Here is a 26,341-nt window from a genome sequence, read left to right as displayed (position 1 = left end):
ATAACTCCACTAAACAGAATTCATATGAAAGATCTATGTAGCATATGATCAAATGGAATAAAAGGAAGTTACAGATCAATATGTAGTATGATTCCATTTATGTAAGTATAATGTTAATTATGATAATCTGCTCCTCAGATGAAATTGCCTGGTTATGAATAGTCCTGTTGCCCTAGGATTGAGAAGGGAAGGAGAAAAGAGTGACAAGAGGGGAAGAAAAATTAAAAAGAGATAAGGACAGGGTAACAGAAAAGAGAACTTCAAATTTTTAAACTGTATATTCTGAAAGGCAGAGTAATGCTTAAAGAGTGTGGCTCTTCTGGAAACAGCCCAAGTGCCCATCAGTAGAGGAGTGAATAAAAAAACTATGGTACACTTATTTATATAATGGAATACTAGTTGGCCATGTAAAAGCAGGAAATCTTACCTTTTGTGGCAGCACGGATGGACCCGGAAAATATTATGTTAAATGAAATAAGCCAGTCAGTGAAAGACAAATACCATATGATTTTACTTTTATGTGGAACCTAATGAACAAAATAATTTAATAGACAGAAGCATAGATCTATAGAACAGACTGAGAGCTGTCAGAGGGGAGGATGTTTGAGGGACTGGGTGAAAAAAAGGTGAAGGGATTAAGAAAAAAAAAGAGTCTGGGTTTGCAGCCAAACTGCCTGGGTTCATAGTAGGGCTATGTACTTACTAATCAGCTAATTTTCAGTTAGTTACCTAATCTCTTTGAGCCTATTTCTTCATCTGTAACATGGGGATTATAGTACCTATCTTGTAAGGTCCTTATGAGGATAGGCTAAATTAGTCCATGCAATCCATGTAAAGCACTTAACAAAGGGCCTGGTGCATAGTAAGCACTGAATCAACATAAGCTATTATTTCTTTGGACCAGGCACTGTGCTTAGTGTTTTTTTGTATACAATGTTATTGAATTGTTACAATGACTTAGATGTCACTTATGGGAAGCTGACAGCTAGAGAGAGCCCTTTCCATTTGTGCTACAGTTGCTTCTGAGTTTTATTGCCCACCTTTTATAGTTGGAGAAACTGAGGCCAAAGAGGTAATTTTGTTCAAGGTGCCTTAGCTATACTTCAATGACCTGATTCCATAGCCCAGCAAATTCATTTTACTACTCCAGAGGGAAAAGAGAAAGAAAATCGAGAGAGGAGAGCCAGTGCTGGGTGAGGGAGGAGGTAAGAAGGGACTACATTGGGTTTTATCTCTAACAAGGGCCTAAGATACTTTTGGGGCCAATGCAGGGCCAGGCCAGTAGAAGGCGGGGTGGGCGGAGCTGAGCCAAGGAGGAAAGGATAAATGCCAGGTCCTGACCCACAGCACCCATCCCGTCGTTCGTTCGTCCTCAGTGCAGGGCAACAGGTAAGAGTCACTTTCAGCCTGGAGCCTGCTTTCTGGTCTGTCTGCCCATCTCAAAGCTGCACATGCCAACTCTCTGGCCTGGCTAGATCTGACTTTGTTTCTTAGGATCTGTCTCTCTGTTATTTTCTTTCTTTTCACCCTATGTATTTTCATGCTTTTCCCTGTTTTCAGATTTCCTTTGTCTTTTTCCCCATGTTTTCTCTCCTTTGTCACTTTTCAAGGTCACTCTCTCTGACACACTAGCTATTTCTTATTTTCCCTTCATCTGAGTTCTGTCTGTATTCTCTCTCTCTCTCTCTCTCTCTCTCTCTCTCTCTCTCTCTCTCTCTCATGCTTTCTGTCTCTTCCTTCTTTCTGTATCTCTCAGTCTCTGCCTTTCTGTCTCTCTCTTCTTCTCCTTCTCTGTCACTTGAAAAGACATCTTGATATTTCTTCCAGCAATTCTCCATTCCATGCTCACTTCGACTCCATAACTCTGCTTGGCTGACAGCAGAGATCTATGAGTCAGAGAGTAAGGGGCAGAAGTAAGAAGAGAAAACAGAGGGAATGTGGAGATAATGAAAATAATGAATTGTGTAGGGAGAGATATGAAGGAATTGAGAGATGAATATTTAGCAAAAGTAAGGAGAAAAGGTGAAAGAAGAATGTTGTGTCACTGAAAGGGCCCTATGCTGAAAGTCAATAGACTCGTATACTCACCCTAATTCATTGTGAGACCCTCTGAAAAGGGAGCTAGGTCTATGATTTCCACATCCTTTTTTAATTTTGATTTTGTGGTCTTTGAAATTTTTCTGTTTCTAAGGATTTCTGATTCTCTGCTTCCAGTTATCTAAAATTCTCTATGATTCTTCCATGATGGAGAGAGGATGCTAGGAAGGGAAGTAAAGCCTGATGCTTCCAATTTCTGAAATGAAGTGACCACACCTACTTCAGACCTGATTCTTACAAAGCAGACCATAAAAAGGAGAGAGGGGCAAGGAATGCTGCAATTAGTGGTTTCTGGCTCTCTGCTGGAGTAGAGTTATGGTTGGCCTTCTGATATCTGGGATTACAGATTGACTGCTGACATGAGAGAGGATCTCAAGGCGCAAGGAAAACCTTCTAGTCACTTGACCCAAATTTTTACCATTATCTCTATGAACAAAAACATTGTTTTAAGAGGACCCATGGCAAGCACTGCCACACAATGGGAATATAAGTTAAATAGTGTAATGAATGAATGTTTACCAGTGCCTGAAACCCTACTTTGGTTAGAAATCTGTTCCTTTGCTAAATGCATTGATCACAGTTCAAAATCAAATATCCCAGAAAGGGACCTATTGGTGCAGCAGAGGGCATTAAACTTTGGAGTGGGCATCTCAGTCAAGAATATATGTAGTGATATTTGAATCATAGATCCACAGTAGTTAAGTTAGTAGAATCTGTAACCAGATTGCCTAGGTTCAAATCCAGGTTCTTCTACTTACTATCTCTGTGATCTGGACTGGTTATTTAATCTTTTTGAGTCTCAGTTTCCTCATCTTTGAAAAAAGGTGAATTAGTGTCTACTTCACAGGGCTGTCACAAGGATCAAATAAGTCAATGCATGTGAAGCTTTTCCAACAATGAGTACTCTGTGCATGTTTGCCTATTAGAATCTGATAGAATCTATGACGTTCTCTAGTCCAATGTCTGTGGAGAAATTGAGGCCCAAGGATGGAAAGTACAGAGCCCAAGTTCATATAGTATATTATAATAGGATAAAACAAGAATCAGGATTGAGACAAGAATCAAATTTTCAGACCTAGTCTGGTGTATTTATGATATAAATTCCCTTGGCTGTATCTTTACTTTCCCTACATAGGAAATGTAGAAAGTAAAAATAATAGCTAACACTTTTTCAGTATTTACTATCAGATAGGTACTCTTATAAATACTTTGTATAGATTATCTTACTGAATCTTCACAACATCTCTGTGAAGTAGAATGTCCTTGTTATTATCTACATTTTACAGATATAAGACACAGAGCAGAGACATCACTTTTCTAAGGTCCCAGAGCTTGAGTGGTAGAACCAGGATTGAAAAACAAATAGTCTTGCTCCAGAGGCTGAGTTCTTAATACCCTAAATTGCTAAGTCTTTTTTAATTCAATTTTACTCACTCCAGTTTCATGACAGGTAGTGGGATGGAACACAAACAGAACCCAAGGTAACTAGACTATAAGGTTATGGGTCCTTAAGATGGACAGGCAGAGTGTGGCAAGACAAATTCCAGGAAAGGAGTATCAGAACACAGAAAATGGAACTGAAGCTTGAAAGAACATGATAGTTCAACAAATTCCAAGAAGTAGTTTATATTTTTCTAGGTCTATGAGAAGGACTTGGCCAAAAACCCCTTAGAGATGATTAGTATATCGTACTTCTTCCATTTTTATAAAGGGGATGGGAGTAGGTCTTAATCCACCATCATCCAAAAGTGGGACTTGACTTTGCTCCCAATCTTTGGGACTTCCCTTACCATTACATGCCCCACTGTTGTTATTATAACTGTCAGTGTTAATGTCAAAGGAAAGGGTTTCTAGGAGCCTGGAACCTAGCCATCTGTTTTGCCTGCCTCTCCCTGGGTTACCCACCCCTCCTCACTACCAATAGCCAGAGTCAGTCCCAGCCAGATGCCCAAATGTGATTCTAGAAAGGAGCTCCTTTTCTCTCTCACACCCTGGTCTCATCTGGTCAGACTTGAATGGCGATAAAGCTCTAGGAGCTTTATCTGTGGTCTGCAGGCCCAGACTCAAGTGCTTTAACCATTGCAGGCAGGCAGGCAGGCAGGCAGGCAGGCAGGCAGGGAAAGGAAAACTCATACCTCCAGATACGAGATAGGCACTTGGATCCAATTCATTACCTACCATATGAGGTAGGTATAAATACCTTACATTTGACAACTAATGAAAGCTGAGACCCAGAGTGGGAAAATGACTTTTCAAGAATATCCAGTAGGGAGTTGGGGAGCTGGAATTGAAATAAGAAAAGCTAGCATTTATTAAAAACTATGTGTCAGCCACTGTCTTCAAAGGCTTAATATGATGAGCTTCATTTAGCTCTTTAAATACCCTCTTGTCCTTTCCCAATTTCAGGACCCACACATCCTGCTCCACATACTAACTTTTGCTCCTGTGACAGCCTGTGAAAGTTGGAGGGAAGATGCCTTTTCTTTGGGGTATAAAAAGAGGAAGAGATTGCTTTGTGAGTTAGGGAGAGCATGCTTGCTTTGTGAGATCTGGAAGGGAGAGGTGTTGCTCAGTAAGAGGTGAAGGAGGTTGCCATATGAGAACAGAGCACGAGCTCCTTCTGTTCACTTATTCTTCACAACATAAAACCCTATATCTAATAGCACTAGAGGTGCTATAAGACTCTACTCAGTAGCTGTTCTGGTGGTGTCAGGGCCTTTGTCTTCCCACATTCCTTCACATCTCTCCTATTGGCCTGTCCCATATCTTGTCTCTTGATCCTCTGATGCTGGATATCCAGTTTGTCCTTTGTCTTTTAATTTGTTCCTCCCTCTTGCTCTTCTAGCTGTCTTTCTCTGTGTATCTCTCACCCCTCCCTCATCCAAACCCCTAATCCACCTTAGCTACCTGTCTGTCTCTATCGTTTGACCTTGTCTCTACTCTCTTCTGTCACTTAGTCTCTGTCTCATCTTCCTCATCAGGGCAGAGCTCCTCTTCCCCTAACTCTTCTTTGTTGTTCTCCCTCACTCTCACAATCTCTGGGTGCTCTTCTCCTTCATATTTCTGCCTGACTGACACATTGCCCCTGCTAGATTCTCTCCATTCATGCCCTCCGTTTTCTGAGTCTTTGTATATTTCTGTATGTTCCTTGATCTGTCCTCATTTCCCTTTTGTGTCCCCCTGTCTCCACCTCTACCTCTTCTTTCTCTCTCACTAATATCTCTCTCTCCTTCTTCCCTCTCCCTCACCATCCCTTTCTCCCATTCTCTCTCTACTCTGTTTTCTCAGCTCAGTCTCTTTCCTTGTCCTTCTGTATTTCCCATCATCTTTTTGTCCTGTTTTTCTGGAGCATTCAACCTCTCCTTGTTATTATCTGTACCCTGTGCCTTTCCCCTCCAGCTTTGATCTCTTTCCCAAAATTTCTGTACTTCTAACTCCACTACTACCACTCTACCTTTGTTCTCTCTCACTATCCTTCTTTTATTTTTCCTAATTTTTCTTTTTTTCCTGACTCTTCCCCTACTCTCCTCTTTTCTCCATTTGAGTCCATGTTCATTCATTAATTTACTTCCAAATTCAACAGATATTTATTGAACATCTCCTACATGTATTTGGGTTTTTGTTTGTTTGCTTGTTTGTTGTTTATTGAATTTATTGGGGTGACAAATTTGTTTCTGGTTTCTTTTTTAAGATCTTTTCTCTGTCCCTTTCTCTCTTCTATGTTAGCCTCCGTCGTTTTCATTCACCCATAGACTTGTTTCCCAGATCATTGGGTATTGCTTTCACTTCTTTATCTGTGCTTTTCCAAAATACAGAAGCATGTCCAAGAACAGAAAAATTCCAGTTTTGGGGAACATGGTCTGTAGGGCCTAGAGCCTGCTCTTTTGTCCTATTCCCTGAATATACTTAAGCTGGTATCTGTGACTTTTAACTTCTTCTCCCTCTCTGCCTGGGCCTGCTCAGGGAAAACTCTGGATTGAGGCTCAGAAGCCCTGGTCAACCATATCTATGTGCATTATCAGATTGAGTCTCCACTTAGCTGAAGCTAACATTCTTAAAAGTATTCTTGGCCTTAAATGTTGATTTAAAGGTTTAGTGGTTTATCAACTCCCGTCTTGCCACACATAATCACACTTCAGTGATTCTTTTCATCACAGAGGGATAAGTGGCAAACTTTGAATCAGAATTCAGGCTTTCTGACCTCCATTTAGAACTCCTTCCTTCATATCTTTGTTTAACAGTCATTCTCCTCATTCTCTCTGATGCCCTATTGGTACATTTTAAAATTGGGAAAGTTCTTACCCTGAAAGGACTATTAAGGACAAGCATTTGGGTGGGAATCTAATGGCAAAGGATCAAACACAGGAATGACCCTTGGCTTTAGACCAGGTCTTCATAACGGGATCTCATCTTTTTCACATCTTCTGCAGGACTTCGGGCTCAAGATGGTGGCAGCAGCCATGTTGCTACAGCGCTGCCCAGTGCTTGCCCGTGGCCCCTCAGGCCTCCTGAGCAAGGTGATTAAGACTCACCAGTTCCTTTTTGGTACTGGATGCTGTCCCATCCTGGCCACCCAAGGGCCAACCTGTTCTCAAATCCACCTTAAGGCAACCAAGGCTGGAGGAGGTAAGAAGGGGCTACTAGAAAAAAGTGGAAAATGTCTGAGTCCTGGAGAAAAGGTTCCAAGTCATACTGTTCATCATTGCCTAATAATTGGTAGGGGTTATGTAAAAAGTGTTAAGGCAGAATGAGATGGTCTAAAATTCACCTGGGATCTGACTTCTGCCAGTATGTCTAAAAAGTCTCACTCTCATGCCCCTCATACTCTTTATACTCCAGTCATTCTGAAACTACTTAAAATTGCCTATTATCTCAACCTTCTGAGACTTTGCTCCTGTCAAATGATCCTCTTCCATACTCTTTACCAGACTATCCCATATTTTTCATGAGGCACTTAACTTGGGCATCATCTCCTTTCCAAAGCCGGCCTAGACATACAGCCCATCCAATTCCAATTCTGGGTCATGTGTCTTCCCTGTTTTAGACTTCCATATAACCTAAGTCCTCTCTCCCATTGCAGCACTGGTCATAATGTGTCTTCAGTGTGTGCCATTCCTATCAGTTTAGTGGCTCCCATAGTGCAGGGACCAGACTCATCCATCTCTGTGTCTCTACTATAGCCTAAGATGGCACTTTGGGATACTACTGTATTAATAGTATTTTATTACAGTAATAATTGTTAAACTGAACTTATGGTTAGAAATGCACTACCACTTACTCTCTTACATTTGCATAGACTCTCCATCTTGGGCCAAGAGCCACTGTCCCTTCATGCTCTCAGAACTCCAGGATGGGAAGAGCAAGATTGTGCAGAAGGCGGCCCCAGAAGTCCAGGAGGATGTGAAGACTTTCAAAACAGGTTGGAGTCAAGTTCCATCTCATCCAACCTCTACTCCTAACACTTGAATTCATTTCACTACACTCCTTAACTAGGCTAATCTAAGGACAGTTAGTATGCATCCCAGGATGAGGAGTCCTGTATTTCCAGGAGAACCATAGTAGGCAGTAGCTTAGAGTGGGCACTGAAAATCACCCTTCCCAATACACATACATATATAAGCTCCTATAATTTTAGCCATCTAAAATGAGCCTCTAGAGTTCTTCCTCTTCTCTCCCAAGTGGCTAAATGGATCCCAACAGGATGAGATCCTACATTTAAGCAATACTAGTGAATGAAAATCTGGATTCGCATTAAAGAAAAAGTGTTAGAACCAGGTACATACTATACACAGATATGGAGTCCCAAGTCAACTCAAATGGTATAGATCACTCGGGATAATCACACTTGAGACATGGTCACATTGTTGACATCTTTCATAGGCCCTTCTGGGATATCATTAAGGGTAAAAACTTTAAAATTGAATTTTAATGATATTCAGAAAAGAAGAGTAAGATACACACACTGCCCTGCATCTTCCTCCTGCATGCAGGACCCAGGGTGACTGCCCCAGTTACCTCACCCAAGGGAAAGTTCTAGTGGAGAGAAGTGTGATTCACCTTATGGAAGGTTTACCAACACAGGAGTCTCCACTTGGGGAAATGAATAGGTGCTCACTTTGCAGAACTTTTTTTTCTTTCTGCAGAAGGGTTATCTACTTCATAAACTTGAATTATTATATGTCCTTTTGAGTTAAAAAGGACAACACATGCTTTCTTTGCACCTCCCCTCCCCCACCCCCACACCTTCATGGCCAATGACTCCCACACTCCCTGTCAAACCTGCCCAGCTTCCTAGACCTGCCTAGTTTTCTCGACCAGCCTGAGGAATCCATTCTCCAGCCTCCAGGAGCCAGAGCAAATTTCAGAGAAGGTCACATACCTGATACCAAACAACATGGCCGGCGTATGTGTTGAGGTGGAAATAAAGGAGGTAGAAATATGGAAGGAGTGCTGAAAGGGCTTCTGACACAGCAGAGGAAATGGCAAGGAAGCACTCTGAAACAAAAGGGAGTCTGAGTTTAAATTTTAATGCTGGCACTTGCTGGATCTGTGTACTTTGGCAAGTAATTCACTTCCATTCAGTGGGATTTTAATAACTGTTTCAACAGGTTATCATGAGGAAGAAATAAATTACATTTATGGATATGTTTCTAGTTTGATATGAGGCCTCTTTAAATATTAAGCTTATTCTTATTATTTCATCTTCATGCTTCCTTCAGAAATTCTCATCCTTCATAGACAGCTTTTTCCTTCTTTTGTGTGTGTTTATAACCATTTTCATAATGGAATTTGTTTTATTTCCCTAATAAAAAAGGAATATGATTCATTATAAAATATTTTTCATCAGATACAGGAAATTACAAAGAGAGAAATTTAAAATCAGAGTTCCACTATCCACCATTATTTTTTGTTATGTTTTCTTCCAGGTATTTTTCTATAACTAAACACACACGCGCGCGCGCGCACACACACACACACACACACACACACATACACACCCCTACATTCTCATCTACACATATTTTTATTAGGAATATGATCTTATTCTACCCACAGTTTGTTAATTTTCTTTGTTCACTTAATCATGTCTCATGGACATCATTCCATGTCTTTAAACACGAAGCTGCATAATAATTATTAAGGGTTGAAGTTTGTTCTGTAGCATGGATGCAACATCATTCAGTTAATCACGCACCTATATTTCAGGTTATTGTTGGTAGTTTTTGTGTATATTCTTCCAGTTTATATTGTTTGCTGGTGTTACATACATATATATGTACCCAAATACAATATACAGTATTATCTTAGACGTACAATGAATATACTTGAGATAATTTATCTACCCTTCTATTGGGTTGCTTCCAATTTTTCTATTATAAACAGTGGTGCAACAAACATCATAGACTGTACCGTCTCATGCGCATAGGTCAGTGTTTCTCTAGTATAGACACTAAGAGGTGGAAATCCTTGGGGCGTAAGGGTGTGTACATTTTTAATATTAGTAAATATTGCCAATTAGCCCTCCAAAGTGTTGTACCAGTTGTCAGACAAAGTGTCCATATTCTCACATCCTTGTAGCACTTGATAATATCAAACTTTTTAATCTTTATCAGTTTGATAGGTGAAAATGTGTTTGTACAGTTTGAATTTCCCTGATTAAGCATCTTTTTTCTACATTTATTAAATTCTCTGCTTATATTCTTTGCCTACTTTTCTACTGGGCTGAAAATTTTTCATAGGAGTCTTTCAACTTATAAAAAATAAATTCTGGATATCAATAATTTTTCTGTTAAATGTGCTACAAAGTTTCTCTAAGTATGTTGGTCTGTGCATTTTAAAAACTTTTGATATGTATTTCCTAACATTCCTGCAGAAGAAAATGTTACCAGTGTATACCCCTACCTCATAAGTTACCATCAGCAAAAATCATTCCTGTCTCATATATAGGATTCTAGAGTTTAACAAGTCCTTTGGTATATGTTATTTCAATTTATTCTGAAAATAGAATTGCCCCATTTTGCAGTGGTAGTCATTAAAGTAGTGGACTCTAGATTACTTACTTGTAGACAACTTACTGGCTATATGATGTTGGTCAATTTACCTAATGTCAAAAAAAAATTACCTAACTTCTCTATGCCTTGGTTTCCTTACCTTTAAAATGAAGATACTAATAGAACATTCCACATAGGGTTGTTATGAGAAATAAATAAAAAAATAGATATAAAGTTCTTAAGACAGAGCATTACATGTAATAGGCAGTCACTCAGTGTTGGCTATAACAATATGATCAAATATTAGGTATTATTATTATTATTACCACCACTACTATTACTTTTGTCATAATAATACTAATATGTGCCAGATATTAGTTTGGGTGTATTACATTTTGTTCTGCAAGAAGGTGTTATTAGTCTCATTCTACAGATGAGGAAATTTAAGAGAGAGGATTCATGACCTACTCAAGGTCACACTAGTAGGAAGTGGCAGAGTAATTACTGGAAGCTAGATCTGTCAATCCTCTTTTCACTGAAACTGAAAGTAGTGATTCCAGTAATGAGGCTTCCACACTAACCTTAGGAAAAGAAGTGAGTCCATGCCAGGGTAGAAAGTCCGAGTGAATGTATGAATAAACTACTGAGTGAATGAGTGAGTAAGCAAAGGGATGGTTGAGTGAAGTAGTGGAGAGTTAATGTGGCCCAGCAAATTAATAACTGATCAAATAAGTGAATAAATGTAAAGAAAATTACAGAAGGCAAAATCAATAGCATGAATAAAATATGGACTAGCCAGGAAGTGATTTTAAATGAATTATTTACCTCCCCACCTCTATTCCTGCAGGAAATCATGTCTTTGGTTATGAGCAATTTTTCAGGGATAAGATCATGGAGAAGAAGCAGGACCACACCTACCGTGTGTTCAAGACTGTCAACCGCTGGGCTGATGCATACCCCTTTGCCCAACACTTCCCTGAAGCATCTGTGCCTGCAAAGGATGTCTCTGTCTGGTGCAGTAATGACTACCTGGGCATGAGCAGGCATCCTCGGGTCTTGCAAGCCACACAGTGAGTAGTAGTGTCTGGGCCATGAGCTGTGGGGACAATCCAGAGAAAAGCCAAAGCCACACATGGAAAGAAAAAGCAAAGCTGGAAGTGGAAACCTGGGTTACATCCACCACCCCTGTTGTACAAGGTCCTCCAGCATATTTAATCCTCAGATATGAACTAAGTCAGTCAACAAACCATGTTTTCTAAACTCTTGGGTGTCCAATGCTATGGACAATAAGGTAGGAGAACAAGCAAGCCCACTGTCCATGAGCTCTCACTTTGGCTGCAAAGTGAGTATTTCCAGAGACAGTGTGTGACCTTCTCTAAAAAGTCTTCCAAGCTGCTCAAGCTCAACCTAGCTTCTCCCTCCATTCCAGAGTGCCTTCAGCCTAAGAAGGAGAGGTTCATGCCCCTCCACCATCCCTATCCTGCCCTCTACTTGGCCACTTAGGACACAGCTCACCCAAGACCACTAAGTCAACATTGACCCCATCAAGGAAGAGAAACCTATTCAGTTCCTAAGTGTCTGACAAAGGTTTCCTCTCCTCCTTGTCTCCTCTCTGTTTTTTTCCTAACCAGGGAGACCCTGCAGCGTCATGGAGCTGGAGCTGGTGGTACCCGCAACATCTCAGGTACCAGTAAGTTTCATGTGGAGCTGGAGCAGGAGCTGGCTGAGCTTCACCAGAAGGACTCAGCCCTACTCTTCTCTTCCTGCTTTGTGGCAAATGACTCTACTCTCTTCACCTTGGCCAAGATCCTGCCAGGTAAGCCTAAGGCCTAAGCTTTGTTCAAGGCTGGTATCATGCACTACAACATATAGTCTCACTGTATTCATCATTCCTTCGTTTTGTTCTGAGTCCACTTGCTCCTATTGCCATTCTTTATTACCCACCTTGTATATGCTGAACACTCATTAGGTGACTGTATCCTTCCCCTTTCTCCTCTTTCACACATTGGCTAAAGACCACTACTAAAGAGCCCAACTTCACAGAAGAGTAACACAATAAATTTGTCACTCCCCCCAACTCAGCTGGGCTCTTAATTCTCATAAACAGTCCTTTTATGTCTCCAAATCCACTTTTTAAAACTTTCTTCCCTCTTCTAAAACCTGTTATTACCTCCTCCTTCACTCTTAGCAAATAACCTCATATAATACATCACAAAGAAAACAGAAATCACCAGATAGGGATTCCTTTAACTTACAGCCACCAAACCTACAAACTTATCTAATTGTTCATCTATTCTTCTCCTTTCCTTTTACAATTTGAAAGCGCATCTCTCCTTCTGCCTAAAGCCAATCCATTTTCTTGTACACTGCATCTTATCTGGATCCCACCTTCCCATTCTTCCATTCACAGTCAATAACGTCCCACCTTCCTGCTCTTCCACTTTCTAGTCAATGATATCCTCACCTCACATGCATGCCATCCTTCCATCACAACCCCAACCCTGGATGAATATAACTCTCCACCCTCTCTGTCAATCCTGAGCTGATATAATTGCTCATGTAGGAGTCACTAAAAATTTATGTTCCCCAACTTGTAACAGTCCCCCTATGCTCTCTGGCAATCCTGTTTCCATGGTCAGTTCTCCAAGTCTCCAGGGTAGCTTTGCCAACCTTCATTCTCCTCAGCCCTCCTACACCTCCACCTGACCCACATGAGCATCTCCACATGTCTTAACCTTGTTCTTCTCTCCTGTCACAGTGGAAGAGGTGCCCTTTTCCTTGTTGAAGAGTACCTGCTGCTGGTACTCTGTCCCATTCCCCTCTACCTCCTCAAGAAATTTGATCTATAAGTTCCCTCTCTCCTATATCTTCAAGCTCTCCCTTTCTTTAAACACATTGAAGTCTCTTGCATCTCACAAAAAAATGTCCCTTCATTATGCTCTAGCTACTATCCTACGTCTCTCCTACTTACAACTGGCAAACTGCTTAAGAGAAGTCTCCATACTTGCTATCTACTTCCTCATTTTCTGCTGATTCTTTATCACACTATAAACATCACCACTGCTCTTCAGAATCTTTTTCTTTTTTTATGCTTCACAGTGTTTTTTTATTGTTATTCAAGTACAGTTGTCCCCATTTTCCCATCACCACTTTCCTCTGTCCCACCCACCACCACCTCGCACCCTCAATCCTTCTCACTTTGGTCAGAAGCTTTTTCTGAAATCACATATAACCCCAACTGAATCCAACATCCTTGGAAATTTTTTTTCAGTGAGTCCCCTCCTCAACCATTACAATTCAACTTCTTTTTATTTCCGCTGCTACCATCCTAGCCTAGACCAATTAATTTTATTGATTTCACCTTTGCCTTCCTGCAATCTATTCATCACATCAGGCAGAATGATATTTTAAAAATGCAAACATATTTTTGTCACTCCCCAGCCCAATAGATCCCCATTGCCCTTACAACCAATTCCAAATTCTGTATCATGGCTTCTAAAGCCCCAAATAACCTGGCCTCTACCTACTCTTAAGCTTCATTTTTTAAAAGTATATTTTATTGATTATGCTATTACAGTTGTTCCATTTTTTCTCCCCTTTATTCCCCTCTACCCTGCACCCCTCTCCCACCAGCATTCCCCGCTCTTAGTTCATGTCCATGGGTTATATATATATGTACTTTGGCCTCTCCATTTCCTATACTATTCTTAACTTCCCCCTGTCTATTTTGTACCTACCATTTAGGCCTCTTATTCCCTTCCTTGCCCCGCACCCCCCCCCCCCGCCCAACTCCACCCTCTCCCTCCTGGCTGATAACCTTCCAGTGATCTCCATTTCTGTGATTCTGTTACTGTTCTAGTTGTTTGCTTAGTTTGTTTTCACTCTATCCAGCAAAGTTATCATTTAGAATGGAAGGGCAGATAAAGTGCTTCCCAGATAAGGTCAAGTTAAAGGAGTTCATCATCACCAAGCCTTTATTATATGAAATGTTAAAGGGACTTATCTAAGAAAAAGAAGATCACAACTATGAACCGTAAAATGACATCAAACTCACAACTATCAACAATTGAACCTCATTTTTTGATGCCCCTTTTCTCACTCTTTCATTCAATAATATATTCATTTATATATTCATTCACTCACTTATAAATCAGTTATGTTTATTCATCTATTTATTCAAGAAATGCTTATTTATCATCTACTGTGTACCTGGCCTTATACTGGGTATCAGAAACAGAAAGATAAAAAGATGTGGTTTCTGCTCTTAAGAAATTTCCAGTCTACTTGTCCTTCATGGCAGGTTCACCAGGATATCATGCCTAATTTCCTCAGATAGAAGTGATACCTTACTGTAATGAAAGGCCACAGTTCCTTGATGTCAGTGCAATTTGTGGGCCAGGATTCAACTCCCTCCACCAATTTCCCACCTCTACCTGTCCTCCAGTATTTCCTGGTAAAAAATCCTGCATTCCTTGGGTCCTAGAGGAAGGTCTTCCCTTTCTGGACCTTAGCTTTCTCACTTGTATATTAAAGGAGCTAGATTACATGGTCATTAATGGTCCTTCTGACTATCATATGCCATGAGTTTATTATTCAAACTGTGAAAGTCTGATAATTATCCACCCTGTTAGTGGAGGATTGCTATCTGAAAAAGGTGGGATTTCATCTGGACCAAGAAGAATATAACATTAGTACAAGTCAACAAGTATTCTCTGGGATAAACTCCTTTCTAAGGCTTGATCTCATGTGTCTAAGAAAAGGAACCTAGGCCCTGTCCTCAGGAAACTCTAGAGCTTCTTGGGAAATTATTAAAATTTCCTATACTCCAAGATAGTCAGAGGCCAGACCAGGGTTAGAAATGACCAGAAGGGAAGGTGTAGGGGTCAGAATTTCAGGAAAGGTGAGTTCTTCCAAGGGAGCAAGAGGTGTCACAAAAGTTTCCAGAGGAGAGGGAGTCAAAGCAGGGTCTTCAAAAGAAGGAAAGGGTCGTCCCTCTACCCCTGCCAGCTCAGTCCTGAGGTTGAAGTAGGAATGCTGGGATAGAAGCTTATGAACTACACATCTGATTCTTCAGGGTGCGAGATTTACTCAGATGCAGGCAACCATGCTTCAATGATCCAAGGTATCCGCAACAGTGGAGCAGCCAAGTTTGTCTTCAGGCATAATGACCCTGACCATCTGGAGAAAATTCTAAAGAAGTCCAACCCTGAGACACCCAAAATTGTGGCTTTTGAAACTGTTCACTCCATGGATGGTATGTACATGCATGAGTGTATGTTTACTAACATTCATCTCACAAAAACCATGATGATAATGATAACAGCTAACATTTACAGAGTGCTAATTACATGCCAAGCAAAATTATTAGTATTTTATATATATTAATTTACTGAATCTTCACAATTCTATGAGGTAGGTGCTATTAATGTTTCTATTTATTTACACGAAGAAAGTGAGACACAAACAAATGAGGTAACTTGCCTAAGGTCACACAGCCAGTAAATACCAAAAGACAGAGGCAGCTATTACAGTGATCTTATAGATTAAGAAATTAAAGATCAGACACAGCTCCCAATTTATCTTTCATGTCTTAGTAAATTAGTGCCAAAGTGTGTATTTGTACCCTAGGATGTACAATTCCAATTCCTTCACACAAGGCTTCCTCCATGATAAATGATGTATACAAATCAATTATCTCAGTGTCTGGTTTCTGCAATGCAAAATTTCACAAATTATTGCCTGGGAGTTTTTCAAGGTCCAGTATGAAGCATTGAATCAAAACATATTTTTGCATCAGACAGATCTGAGTTCAAATCCCACCCCAGGCACTTACTGGTTCTATGACCTTGGATAACTCTTTAACTCTGAGCCTCAGCTTCCCCAAAGGTAAAATATCTGGTTGTAAGAATTAGAGATGATGAAAGTCATCCTATTTATTGTGAGGTAAGTAGAAATAAATGATCTTTACACTCCTACCTCATTTCCCCCCCAACTGAAGCAATGCCCAAATTATTCTATTGCTGCCCCTTTTGAGCAGAAAGCATGTGTTTTAGACCTCACCTTCTCAAGAGAAAAGGTCTTCATTCGGTTTCAATTTGCTATTTTTCCAATAGAAAAAAAAAGAGTCCATAGTATCCTCTGATCTAGCTAACATATGTGCCATCAGCCTCATGTAATGATAATGCAGAGGCTATGGAATCAGACTACCCATTTTCAAATCCCAGCATGACAACTTACCTGCCATGTATAATGTGCTTCTATGTATAGTATGCACCCATATTTTTGGCCAAAACCTTCAGCAAAAAAATCTTTCATTTTAATTTTTTAATTTAATTATTGGTTGATTGATTGGTTTATATTTAGATACTTGTTTTTTGTATTATAAAGGAGTTTTAGCATTTATTTTTAAACATATTATGGTACAAGAAATTTTATGTAACAAATAATTACAAAACACAAGAACAGATACAAGGTATTTCAGGTACTACCCATGTATCATGCATCCTTATTTTTCCCTCAAAAATTTGGGCAAAAACTGTGCATTATACACAGCAAAATATGGTACTTAGCTTGAGCAAGATTCATAATTGTTCTGTGTCTCAGTTGCCTTATTTGAAAAATGGAAGTGATAATAATAGAGTAACTATGAAAATTAAATGAATTAATATATGTAAAGAACTTATGCCCTGAGTTATGACCAGTGTAGCTCAGTTGGTTGGGCATCATCCCACAAAGCAAAAGGTCACGGTTCAATTCCCAGTCAGGGCACATGCCTGGGTTGCAGGGCAGGTCTCCTGGTTGGGGGCAGGGCAAGTACAAGAGGCAACCAATCAATGCTTCTCTCTCACATCGTTGTTTCCTTTTTCTCCTTCCTTCCCCTCTCTATGAATAAGTAAAATACTTTTCTTAAGAAAAGAACTTTTTTTTGTGCCCACTCCCACATTTCTACAACTAGCAATAAAGTAAATCCATCCCATGATTATATTTCTATGACAGAGACTACTCTAATTCATTATTTCTCTAGTGGAAACTGTGTTAGGGCCATCCTACTTCCTTACATTTGCAAGAGAATGGTTTCTTATTTTTTGATGGAAACTCTATCTAAACTGTCAATCGTAGGGCAGAATTTCTCCCATTGAACTGATGCTTGAGCCATCCCACTCTCCCTTTTGTCTTGTGCTATGTCTTCTGTGGTTGTCTCCACCAGTTGCTCACATTCCTTAATCCTGGCCTGAAGTCCCTGTTTCCACCTGAAAAAAATTTCTTCTGTATTCCAACTCTCTGCACCTCAGTAGTTTCCAGGAATGGAGAAGGTGTAGGTTCTTGCATATGCAAGGTAGCCAAAAAGTCTAATGTGGAATTCACAGCCATTTGAAGACTTCATAAACTGTAAACAAAGAAGATGTCTACAATAACATGGAAAAATGGTAATCTGTATGGAAATGGAGAAGAACCTACAGACCACTTCTAATTCACTTTCATTCAGTAGATTGAGACTAAATCTGTGTGTGGAGAGGTGCCCTCATATAACAATATGGTCAGAGATAAAAAAATACACTCCCACAGAGGTACAGAAACGACAGAGACCGAGGCACGAAGAAACACAGAAAGGGACACAAAGATATAGAAAGAAAGTCTGAAGCAGAGAGATAGACAGGTAGACAAAAGGACACAGTGAGAAAGAAGTGAAGGAGGGAGGAGGGTGGGAGAGAGACAGATGAAGAAGAAGAAATGGGAGGAGAGACAGAAAAATAAGGCTGAGACAGAAAAATAGAGGTACAGAAACAAAGATGGAAAAGGCTACAAAAAGAGAAATAGTGACAGAAAGCCAGAAAGAAACAGGGAGGACAAGGGAAGAATAAATATATTGACAGGGTTGCCAACAGCACCCAGCTGAGGGAATGAGTGGGATCTGAAATCAGGAATGCATTAACCTGGAGCAAAAGGTGACTTTTTTCTATTTATTTAAACAAAGGTATCATATAGGCTAGTGCCAACCCTAAATGGAAATGCACAGACTCATAGGAGGGGAAAGGAAGCAAAGAGAGGCTGGAAAAGTGGCATAAACCAGAGAACATATATTGTCAGAATGAAGTAAAATAGAAAAAAAATAGAGAGGCAAGCCTTGATCTTAGCCTAGAGAAACAGAGGAGGGGGGAGGGAGGAGAGGGCGGGGAGAGAGAGAGAGCAAGCTTCAGTGGGAGTGAAGTGAAGGCAGCCAATACATATAAAGAGGTTTGAAGTAGTTCCAAAGTAGTTATGGGTCACAAATTCCACACTGGAGCTGCAGATGGGGAAGGGTTATGATCTCCTCTCTATATTCCTTGACTTTGCTCAGGTGCCATCTGCCCTCTGGAGGAGTTGTGTGATGTGGCCCACCAGTATGGAGCTCTAACCTTTGTGGATGAGGTTCATGCTGTAGGGCTGTATGGTTCCCGGGGCGCTGGCATTGGGGAACGTGATGGAATTATGCACAAAATTGACATTATTTCTGGAACTCTTGGTGAGTAAGTGACTTGGACTTCCCTTATATACAACCAGAAAGGAGGCCCCTGAAAGATCCTTTAGTACCTCCTCCCCAAAGCTGCAGGAACTGTTTGGGTAGTTCACAGCTTCAAGCTATGGGACTCCTGGACTCTCAATCCCTCTTCACTAAAGAGTTGCTGAAAAAATCTGGGTTTTTTAAGATGATCCCTGAGCTGGACCAAATAGCCAGTATCTACTCAGTAAGTGGAGAGTTGTAGTTCTAGTCTCCTTTCCCACTCCAGCCCTAAGCTTCATTTGAGCTCCACTTTTGGGCCTAACCAGTTTAAGATCCCCACCCAGCTCCTGCCTATCTAGTCATTGCATATGTCAGGCCTTGAAAGTCCTATCCTGAAGCAGCAGAATTATCAGCTCTTGCTGATAATAATTATCTGGTCTTGAACCAGAGGCCTGGGAAGGGAGTCTAGAGCTCCAGCTTCTGGTGTACCTCCTTTTGTTACCTGGGGCATGATCCTGTTCTCCTGGTAATGGGGTCTGTGCACATCCTCCTCCTCCCTGTTTCCAGGCAAGGCCTTTGGCTGTGTGGGTGGCTACATCGCCAGCAACCGTGACTTGGTGGACATGGTGCGCTCCTATGCTGCTGGCTTCATCTTCACCACTTCACTGCCTCCCATGGTGCTATCTGGGGCTCTGGAATCTGTGCGGCTGCTCAAGGGAGAGGAGGGCCAAGCCCTGAGGCGGGCCCACCAGCGCAATGTCAAGCACATGCGCCAGCTACTTATGGACAGGGGCTTTCCTGTTATCCCCTGTCCCAGCCACATCATACCTATCCGGGTGAGAACCCCACCCTTCCCATTGCCTTCCCCTCCTATCTCTTCTGGGAGCCTTCCCACACCCAGCAAACTGACAGGAGCTACTGTTGATGCTTCCTTGTTAACCATTTTTGAAAAGTTATCAGCTGTTTTGTATTAACCAGTCTTTTTATTCCCATTAGCTATGATGACATCCATATTAGACTGTCCTGACCCTAACAATATTGTTTCCATGACATATATACATAATTCAGTGTTTTTCAAATTGTGCCTCAAGACCATTTGTGGGTCATAACATCATACTGATAGATTATGACTAGCATTAACAAATCTTTCTTGAACATCCAGCCTCTTAAAGATACTGCCTCTTAATGAGCCTGTAAACTATGCATGATGAAAGTTCTTAGATTTTGCTAAGGAATGGCCATTGGCTTACTCGCCATATCTATGGTATAGTGGCTATAAATATAGCTGCTTACAAAAAAATAAAATAAAATGTTGAAGTACATCACATATGGTTAGGGTGTCATTTTATGGGAAATTTGTTTCAGTTTTCTATATGATTGTATGCACATGTATGTATGTATGTGTATGTATATATATGAACAGTATGATTATGGTATAAATTATATTTCTTACTAAGAATTGAAGTCAGAAAATCTAAAATCAAAAGCCATGAGACTAGCTGCTATTTTGGATTCTCAAATACATTTGAGTATCTACTGGCTTTAAAAATGAATTGCAACTTCTTTCTTAAATAACATCTATTTGGGTGTGTTGGTAAGTAAGTGTGTAGGAAGATAATTTTATGTGGCTGTTTTATGGATGAGAAAAAAAACAGTCAGTGCACCTTGGACCAATCCAATATTCCCTTGACAGACTGCTTTTGTAAATATCTAGTTTGTTTGGTTTTTTTTTAAATTAACCCAGTGGCAGCATCCCAGAGGAGGGCTTAAGGGATTTGTCTTCTTATCCATGACCACCCCAAATTAACATGTGAGCTAAGTAAAACCAGTGCGTTTGCTCTGCAAATACCTTCAAGACAAGGTCCCTAGTACCACCTCTACCTCACTCCTTAAAATGTTGTTGCTGCCTCTGAACACCTCCTTGATAAATATTCTGGAGCTGCTACTGACTAAGCCCCTTGTGAAAAAAATCTGTCCAAAACTTCAGTGTTGTTTCTTCATCTTACTTCCTCCACCAACCTGATGGAGCTAGTAATAATGGGGCCAGTGTGGCAGATACTGACAGGCTTTTCTCGTGAGCCCAGGTGGGTGATGCAGCACTGAACAGCAAGATTTGTGATCTTCTGCTTTCCAAGCATAGCATCTATGTGCAGGCCATCAACTACCCAACTGTCCCCAGGGGTGAGGAGCTGCTACGCCTGGCACCCTCCCCCCATCACAGCCCTCAGATGATGGAAGACTTTGTAGGTAAGTTCTCAACATTGTTGCCTATAGTACTCTCTCTCCTTTAGGCCCCAGGATTTGAAGAAGTTGAGAAAGATAATGGATGCCATTCACTTTAAAAATATATTTCTGAAACATCTAATGTGTGCCAGGCTCTATACTAGGGTCATAAATGAATGAGAAACAGTCCCTAGACTTGTAAGGCTCCAGTTTGGTTGAGAAGGCCATAGCAGATACAAACAACAACTTCAAGTGGTATAAGTTCAACAAAGACAGTGAATGTGAAAGTTCTGGGAGCAGAGAGGAGGAGGCTGATCCAACATATGTGATTCAAGACAGGCTCCCTAATGGAGATGACACCTGAGCCGAGTCTTTCAAGGTGAATGGTACTGGACCAAAAGAAGAAAGAAGGTGTGGAAGGGTATTCCTAGCAGAGGGAAGAACAGTAAGAAAGGCAAGGAAGCAGCCTAGGATATATCAAGAACAATAGCAGGTGTTACAAGAATGTAGGATAATAAGAATGGAGTGGGGAAGGGAATGTCAATCTATGAGTCTATAAAGACAACAAAAAACAGGGACTGGATTAAGAGACCTAGAGTGCTGACTGAATAGCTTTGTTTTTATCCTGAAAGATGACAGTTTAGTCAATTCACCTAAAGTTTACTGGATTTCTATAAGGTGCAGTTTTTAAACACAGAGCCTGGCATAGAGAAGGTGCTCATTCCAAGTCTGATTGATGAAAGACATGTAGGTAGTTGATTTAGCAGAGGAGACAGGAATAGACATGGATGATACTGGTCCAGTGTGATGAGCTACAGTGCTCTGGGAGCTGGAGAAAGAGTGCTCATTTATGGCTAGAGAGGGCAGGAAGGGTGACATTAGGAGGCTTTGTGGGCAAGGAGTCCTTGTGTAGCACCTTGAAGTGCATGTTGTATGGTATAAGGACATTCCAGAATAAGGGAATTCCATCAGCAAGGACCCAGATATAGGAAAACAGATGGCATGCAATGGCAACAGTCATTCTGTTGGTCTGGAGCACAGACAGTATGAAAGTTCAAGGAAAACAAGATAGGTAGTTGCCATTCACTCATGTATTGATTAAAAACATCAAATGTTAGCCAACACTTACTGAGTATTTATCATGTTCCAAGTGCCATCCTAAAAATTTTACATGTATTTACTCATATAATCCTCATGGGTTAGAGATGATACTATTAACATTTCCATTTTACATATGTGGAAATTGAAGCATTAAAAATATATAGTAACTGGTTTAAGTTACACAGCTACTAGAATTGAGTTGGGGAGTTTGTTTCTACTGCCACAGCCATAACCACTTGGTCTACTGCCTAAGCTAATGATCCAGACTTCTGGAACTTTGCCTCAGTCCTCTCAGTTGCTCTAGGCTTCCATTATAGAGCTCTAGGCACTCTCAGTTCACTGAGTGTCCATTTATGCTGGGCTTTTTCTGGAAAGAAATATGAGTGGTATCCACCATGACTCCACCAGTCCTTTAAACCTATAGCCAAACCATCTCAAAATCTTGCAAATGTTCTGTACAATCTCTCTCAAATCTGTTCTCTTTTCCCCATTGGTACTTTCTAAATCTTTATCAGTGTGATTTCTTCCTAATTTTTCTGCTTCTCTCTTGCTTCCTTCTAATCCCTTCTCAATTCTAACCACAGAGGGATTTTTCTAAAAATCTGACCATATAGCTGTATAGCTCCCTTGCTTAAACCTCTTCATGTTTCCTTATTGTCTAGAATAGAGTTGTGGTCTACAAGATGAGGGAGGTATGCAGAATGCTCCATAGGGTAAGGGAATTTATTGGAACTTTTTTAAGATACAGGTTTATTACTTACAAGACCTGGAAATTACATAGCACACCTGGGATTTCATGTTTAATTTTTATCTTAAAAATTGGGAATGAAGCATTACTGATGTTGATCTTTAATATATAGACCGACAATGATACATGTAAAGAGTATATAAACAAACATGCATAGATTGGAAGTACACACTAAAATGTTTATACTAATAGAATGTATAGTCCAAAACTTGGAGACTACTGGTCTATAGAACAGTCAAAGCTCCTTGGCATGGCATTCAGTGCCTTCAACATGGTGATCTCTATACCCTCACCTCTTTCCCCATATTCATTTTATTTCTACAGCTACACTGAATGACTTGTAGTTCCCTCATTTTTCTCTATTCCCTTACCTCTGGGACTTTGACAGTTAACGCTCACTTCTAATTGGAATGCCCTCCCTCAAACCCTTCCTCTGGCTTACTTCCTTTCCTTTCATCTTCTTGACTTAAATCAGGCATCCTTTCACTTTCAACAAATATTCATTGAGTTCCTACTGTGTGTCAGACACTGTTCTAGGTGCTGGGGATTCAGTAGTAAACAGAACAGATGCAAAAATCTCTATCCTTCTGGAGCTTACCTTCTAATGGAAGGCAATAGTCAAAAAACATTTTAAAAATAAGCAAATTACAGTTGACCCTTAAACAACACAGGTTAGAATGGTGCATGTCCACTTATACAGATTTTTTTCAATAAATATAGTGGGGCCCTGACCAGTGTGACTCAGTTGCTTGAGTATCACTCCATAAAGTGAAAGGTTGCTGATTAGATTCCCAGTCAGGGAGCATACCTAGGTTGTGGGTTCAGTCCCAGTTGGGGGCCTCATACAACAGGCAACCAATCGATGTTTCTTTCTCACGATGTTTCTCTCCCTCTCTTTTCCCTTCCCCTATCTCTAAAAATAAATAAAGTTTTTTTTTTTAATAAATATAGTCAGCCCTTTGTATTCCCAGGTTTCACACCTGCGGATTCAATCAACCATGGATCAAAAACATTACTTTTGATTAGTGGTTGGGAATTCACAGATGTGGAGGGCCAACTGTATGCATTGTTCTAGATCATTTTATGTAAAGGACTTCAGCAGCCACTGATTTTGGTATCCACAGGAGGTCCTAGAACCAATCCCCTGTGGATAATGAGGGACTATAATTAAGTTAGGGGGAAGTCAAATGTTATATGTGGATTTTTGACTGTGCAGGGTTCAGTGCCACTAACCCCCACGTTGTTCAAGTGTCAGTTGTATATAGTCTGGCAGTTCTAAGCACTATGAAAAAAATAGAGCAGAGCAGGAGGGATAGGAAAAGCTAATGGGGGTGGGACAAGTGCTAGAATGGAAGAGGGTTGTAGCATTAAATAATGTTAAGGGTAGAAATCATTGAGATGACACTTCAGCAAAAATATGAAGGAAGTAAAAGAGTTAGCTGGACATATATCTAAGGGAAGACCATCCCAGGCAGAGGGAATGGCCTAAGAGTGAAGACACTTAACACAAGAGTATTCCTTATGTATTTGAGGAACAATGAGATGACTGTAGATTGAGTGATGTAAGCAAGAGGGAGATAGAAAATTGAGGACTGAGGGGCAATATGGGCCAAGACTGTGTAGGGTGTTGTAGGCCATTGGAAGGATTTTGGCTTTAACTCTGAAATGGATAGCCTTTTGAAGGATTTGAGCAGACGAGGGGCATATCTAACTCAGGTTTTAACAGAATTGCTCCAACTGCTACGTTGAGAATAGACTGAAAGGGAGAACGAGTGAAAGCAGGGAGATCCAATAGGGAGCTACTATAATATTGCAGGTAAAAGATGATCATGGCTCATGCTTGAGGATAGCAGTGGAAGTGATGAGAAGTGGTTAGATTTCGAAGGTGGAGACAATCATATTTGCTGATAGACTGGATGTGTAGTAAAAGGAAGAGAAAAATAAATGATGGCTCTAAAATTTATGGACTGAGCACTTGGAATTGCCATCAACTGAGATGGGTAAGGCTGAAAGTAGAGGTTTTAGTGGAGGGGACAGAAGATCAGTAGCTCAGTTGTGTTCATGTTAAGTTAGAGATGCCTATTTGACATTGGAGATATAGCAAGGGAATTGAATATACAAATTTAGGATTAAGGAGAGTGGTCTGGCTAGAGATGAAAATTTCAGAATCATCAGCATAAAGATGGTATTTAAAACCATGAGAATGGATGAAATCATCCAGGGAGTGATCATTTTAAAAGCCATGGACAGAACCCTGGCACACACCTGAGGCATTTCTGGCAGCAGATCAAGTTCTCTCCTCTAGATTCCCATCCCATCCAGGACACTACCCACTCCAGGCTCCCAGGTCACAACAATGACACTGTGTGGTTACTGCCAGTGTCATTTTCCTCCCCAGGCTAGAAGTTTCCAAGTAGATGGATTCATTTCTTGGGCCACAGCATGTCCTGTACTTAGGGTGTGGTCCAGGCCAGGCCAGTACAGCTATAAGTTGTGTCAACTAGGTGCTTCCCAATCTTTTATACATAACAGGACCCCTAAACAAATAGTAACATTCATAACACACAATGGGGCAAACCAGAAGCTATACCTGGTTCCAAGACACCTCAATGGGTTGAAGGGATCTTTATCTTGGCATATCTGTGCTGTGACATAGGGATTAAGAAAACCTAGTCTAGCCCTGGCTGATGTGGCTCAGTGGATTGAGTGCTGGCTTGCAAATCAAAGGGTCACCAGTTCGATTCCCAGTCAGGGCACATGCCTGCATTGCAGGCCTGGTCCCCAGTAGGGGGCTCTCCAGAGGCAACCATACATTGACGTTTCTCTCCTTTTCTCCCTCCCTTCCCCTCTCTCTAAAAATAAATAAAATCTTTAAAGAAAAAAAGAACACCTGGTCTAACCAATTCTTTCCCTTCCCTCCTCCCACTACCTTCAGAGAAGCTGCTGGTAGCCTGGATTGAGGTGGGGCTGCCCCTCCAGGACGTGTCTATGACTGCCTGCAATTTCTGCCGCCGTCCTGTGCACTTCGAGCTCATGAGTGAATGGGAACGCTCCTACTTTGGAAACATGGGGCCCCAGTATGTCACCACCTATGCATGAGAAGCCAGCTGCCTCAGATCCCCACCCCATTTGCACTTCGCTTGGGACTGGGCCTCTTCCTGTCCCCTGCTTTGTTGTGTGCCTCCAGCTGACTTAAGTCTGAAAACAAATAAAGAGCAAATTGCAGCATTTATGCCCTCTGTTGGTTAGAAAATAAACTACACTATACCTGGCTCCCTAAGACAAACAGCAGAGCCATCAGAAAACCACAGATCACTTGTTGATGTGACCACCCTATTTTACTGAAATCCAGAAAGGAGACGAGCAAAAACTACAAAGTTGAACAAAGAGCTGAGACACATGGCAGGTTTATTTGAAATGATTCTTACCCAATGGTTTCAATAAAAATCCAGGGATTGACCCTTCACTGGTAGATCTGGAAACCTGGGTCTCAGGTAGTCCCTGAAGCCAGGAGAGTCAGCTCCAACCAAACTACCTGGAGGAGAGTAGTTCTCCAAAACTTTGGAGGTATTTTCCAGCAGAAGGAATGGATGTCCTCTTCAACACATTACCCTCTTTTGTTCCCATACCACCTTATAGAACTGGACTTACCAGCCCCATTTTACAAGGTGAGAAACTCTTGACCATAGCAAGCACCTT

At 40.9% G+C, this 26,341-nt stretch overlaps 1 protein-coding gene across 1 annotated transcript; it reads left to right on the top strand.

Annotated features, from left to right (window-relative positions):
- The first annotated feature begins 1,342 nt into the window (after positions 1-1,342).
- On the top strand, positions 1,343-25,887 carry ALAS2 (5'-aminolevulinate synthase 2). The gene is made up of 10 exons (XM_054565738.1): positions 1,343-1,389; positions 6,528-6,723; positions 7,394-7,516; positions 10,936-11,158; positions 11,720-11,904; positions 15,163-15,342; positions 18,427-18,591; positions 19,138-19,406; positions 20,655-20,817; positions 25,578-25,887. Exons 2-10 carry the CDS (start codon positions 6,543-6,545, stop codon positions 25,739-25,741), a joined length of 1,653 nt encoding a protein of 550 aa, XP_054421713.1. The 5' UTR covers positions 1,343-1,389; positions 6,528-6,542; the 3' UTR covers positions 25,742-25,887.
- The last annotated feature ends 454 nt before the right edge of the window (positions 25,888-26,341 follow it).

The sequence above is a fragment of the Pteronotus mesoamericanus genome, unplaced genomic scaffold, assembly GCF_021234165.1.
Source record: "Pteronotus mesoamericanus isolate MK-2021 breed Mesoamerican mustached bat unplaced genomic scaffold, CSHL_Meso_final contig_166, whole genome shotgun sequence".
Lineage (NCBI taxonomy): Eukaryota > Metazoa > Chordata > Mammalia > Chiroptera > Mormoopidae > Pteronotus > Pteronotus mesoamericanus.
Note: the sequence above shows the minus strand (reverse complement) of the source record. Positions and strands in the feature narration are given on the sequence as shown.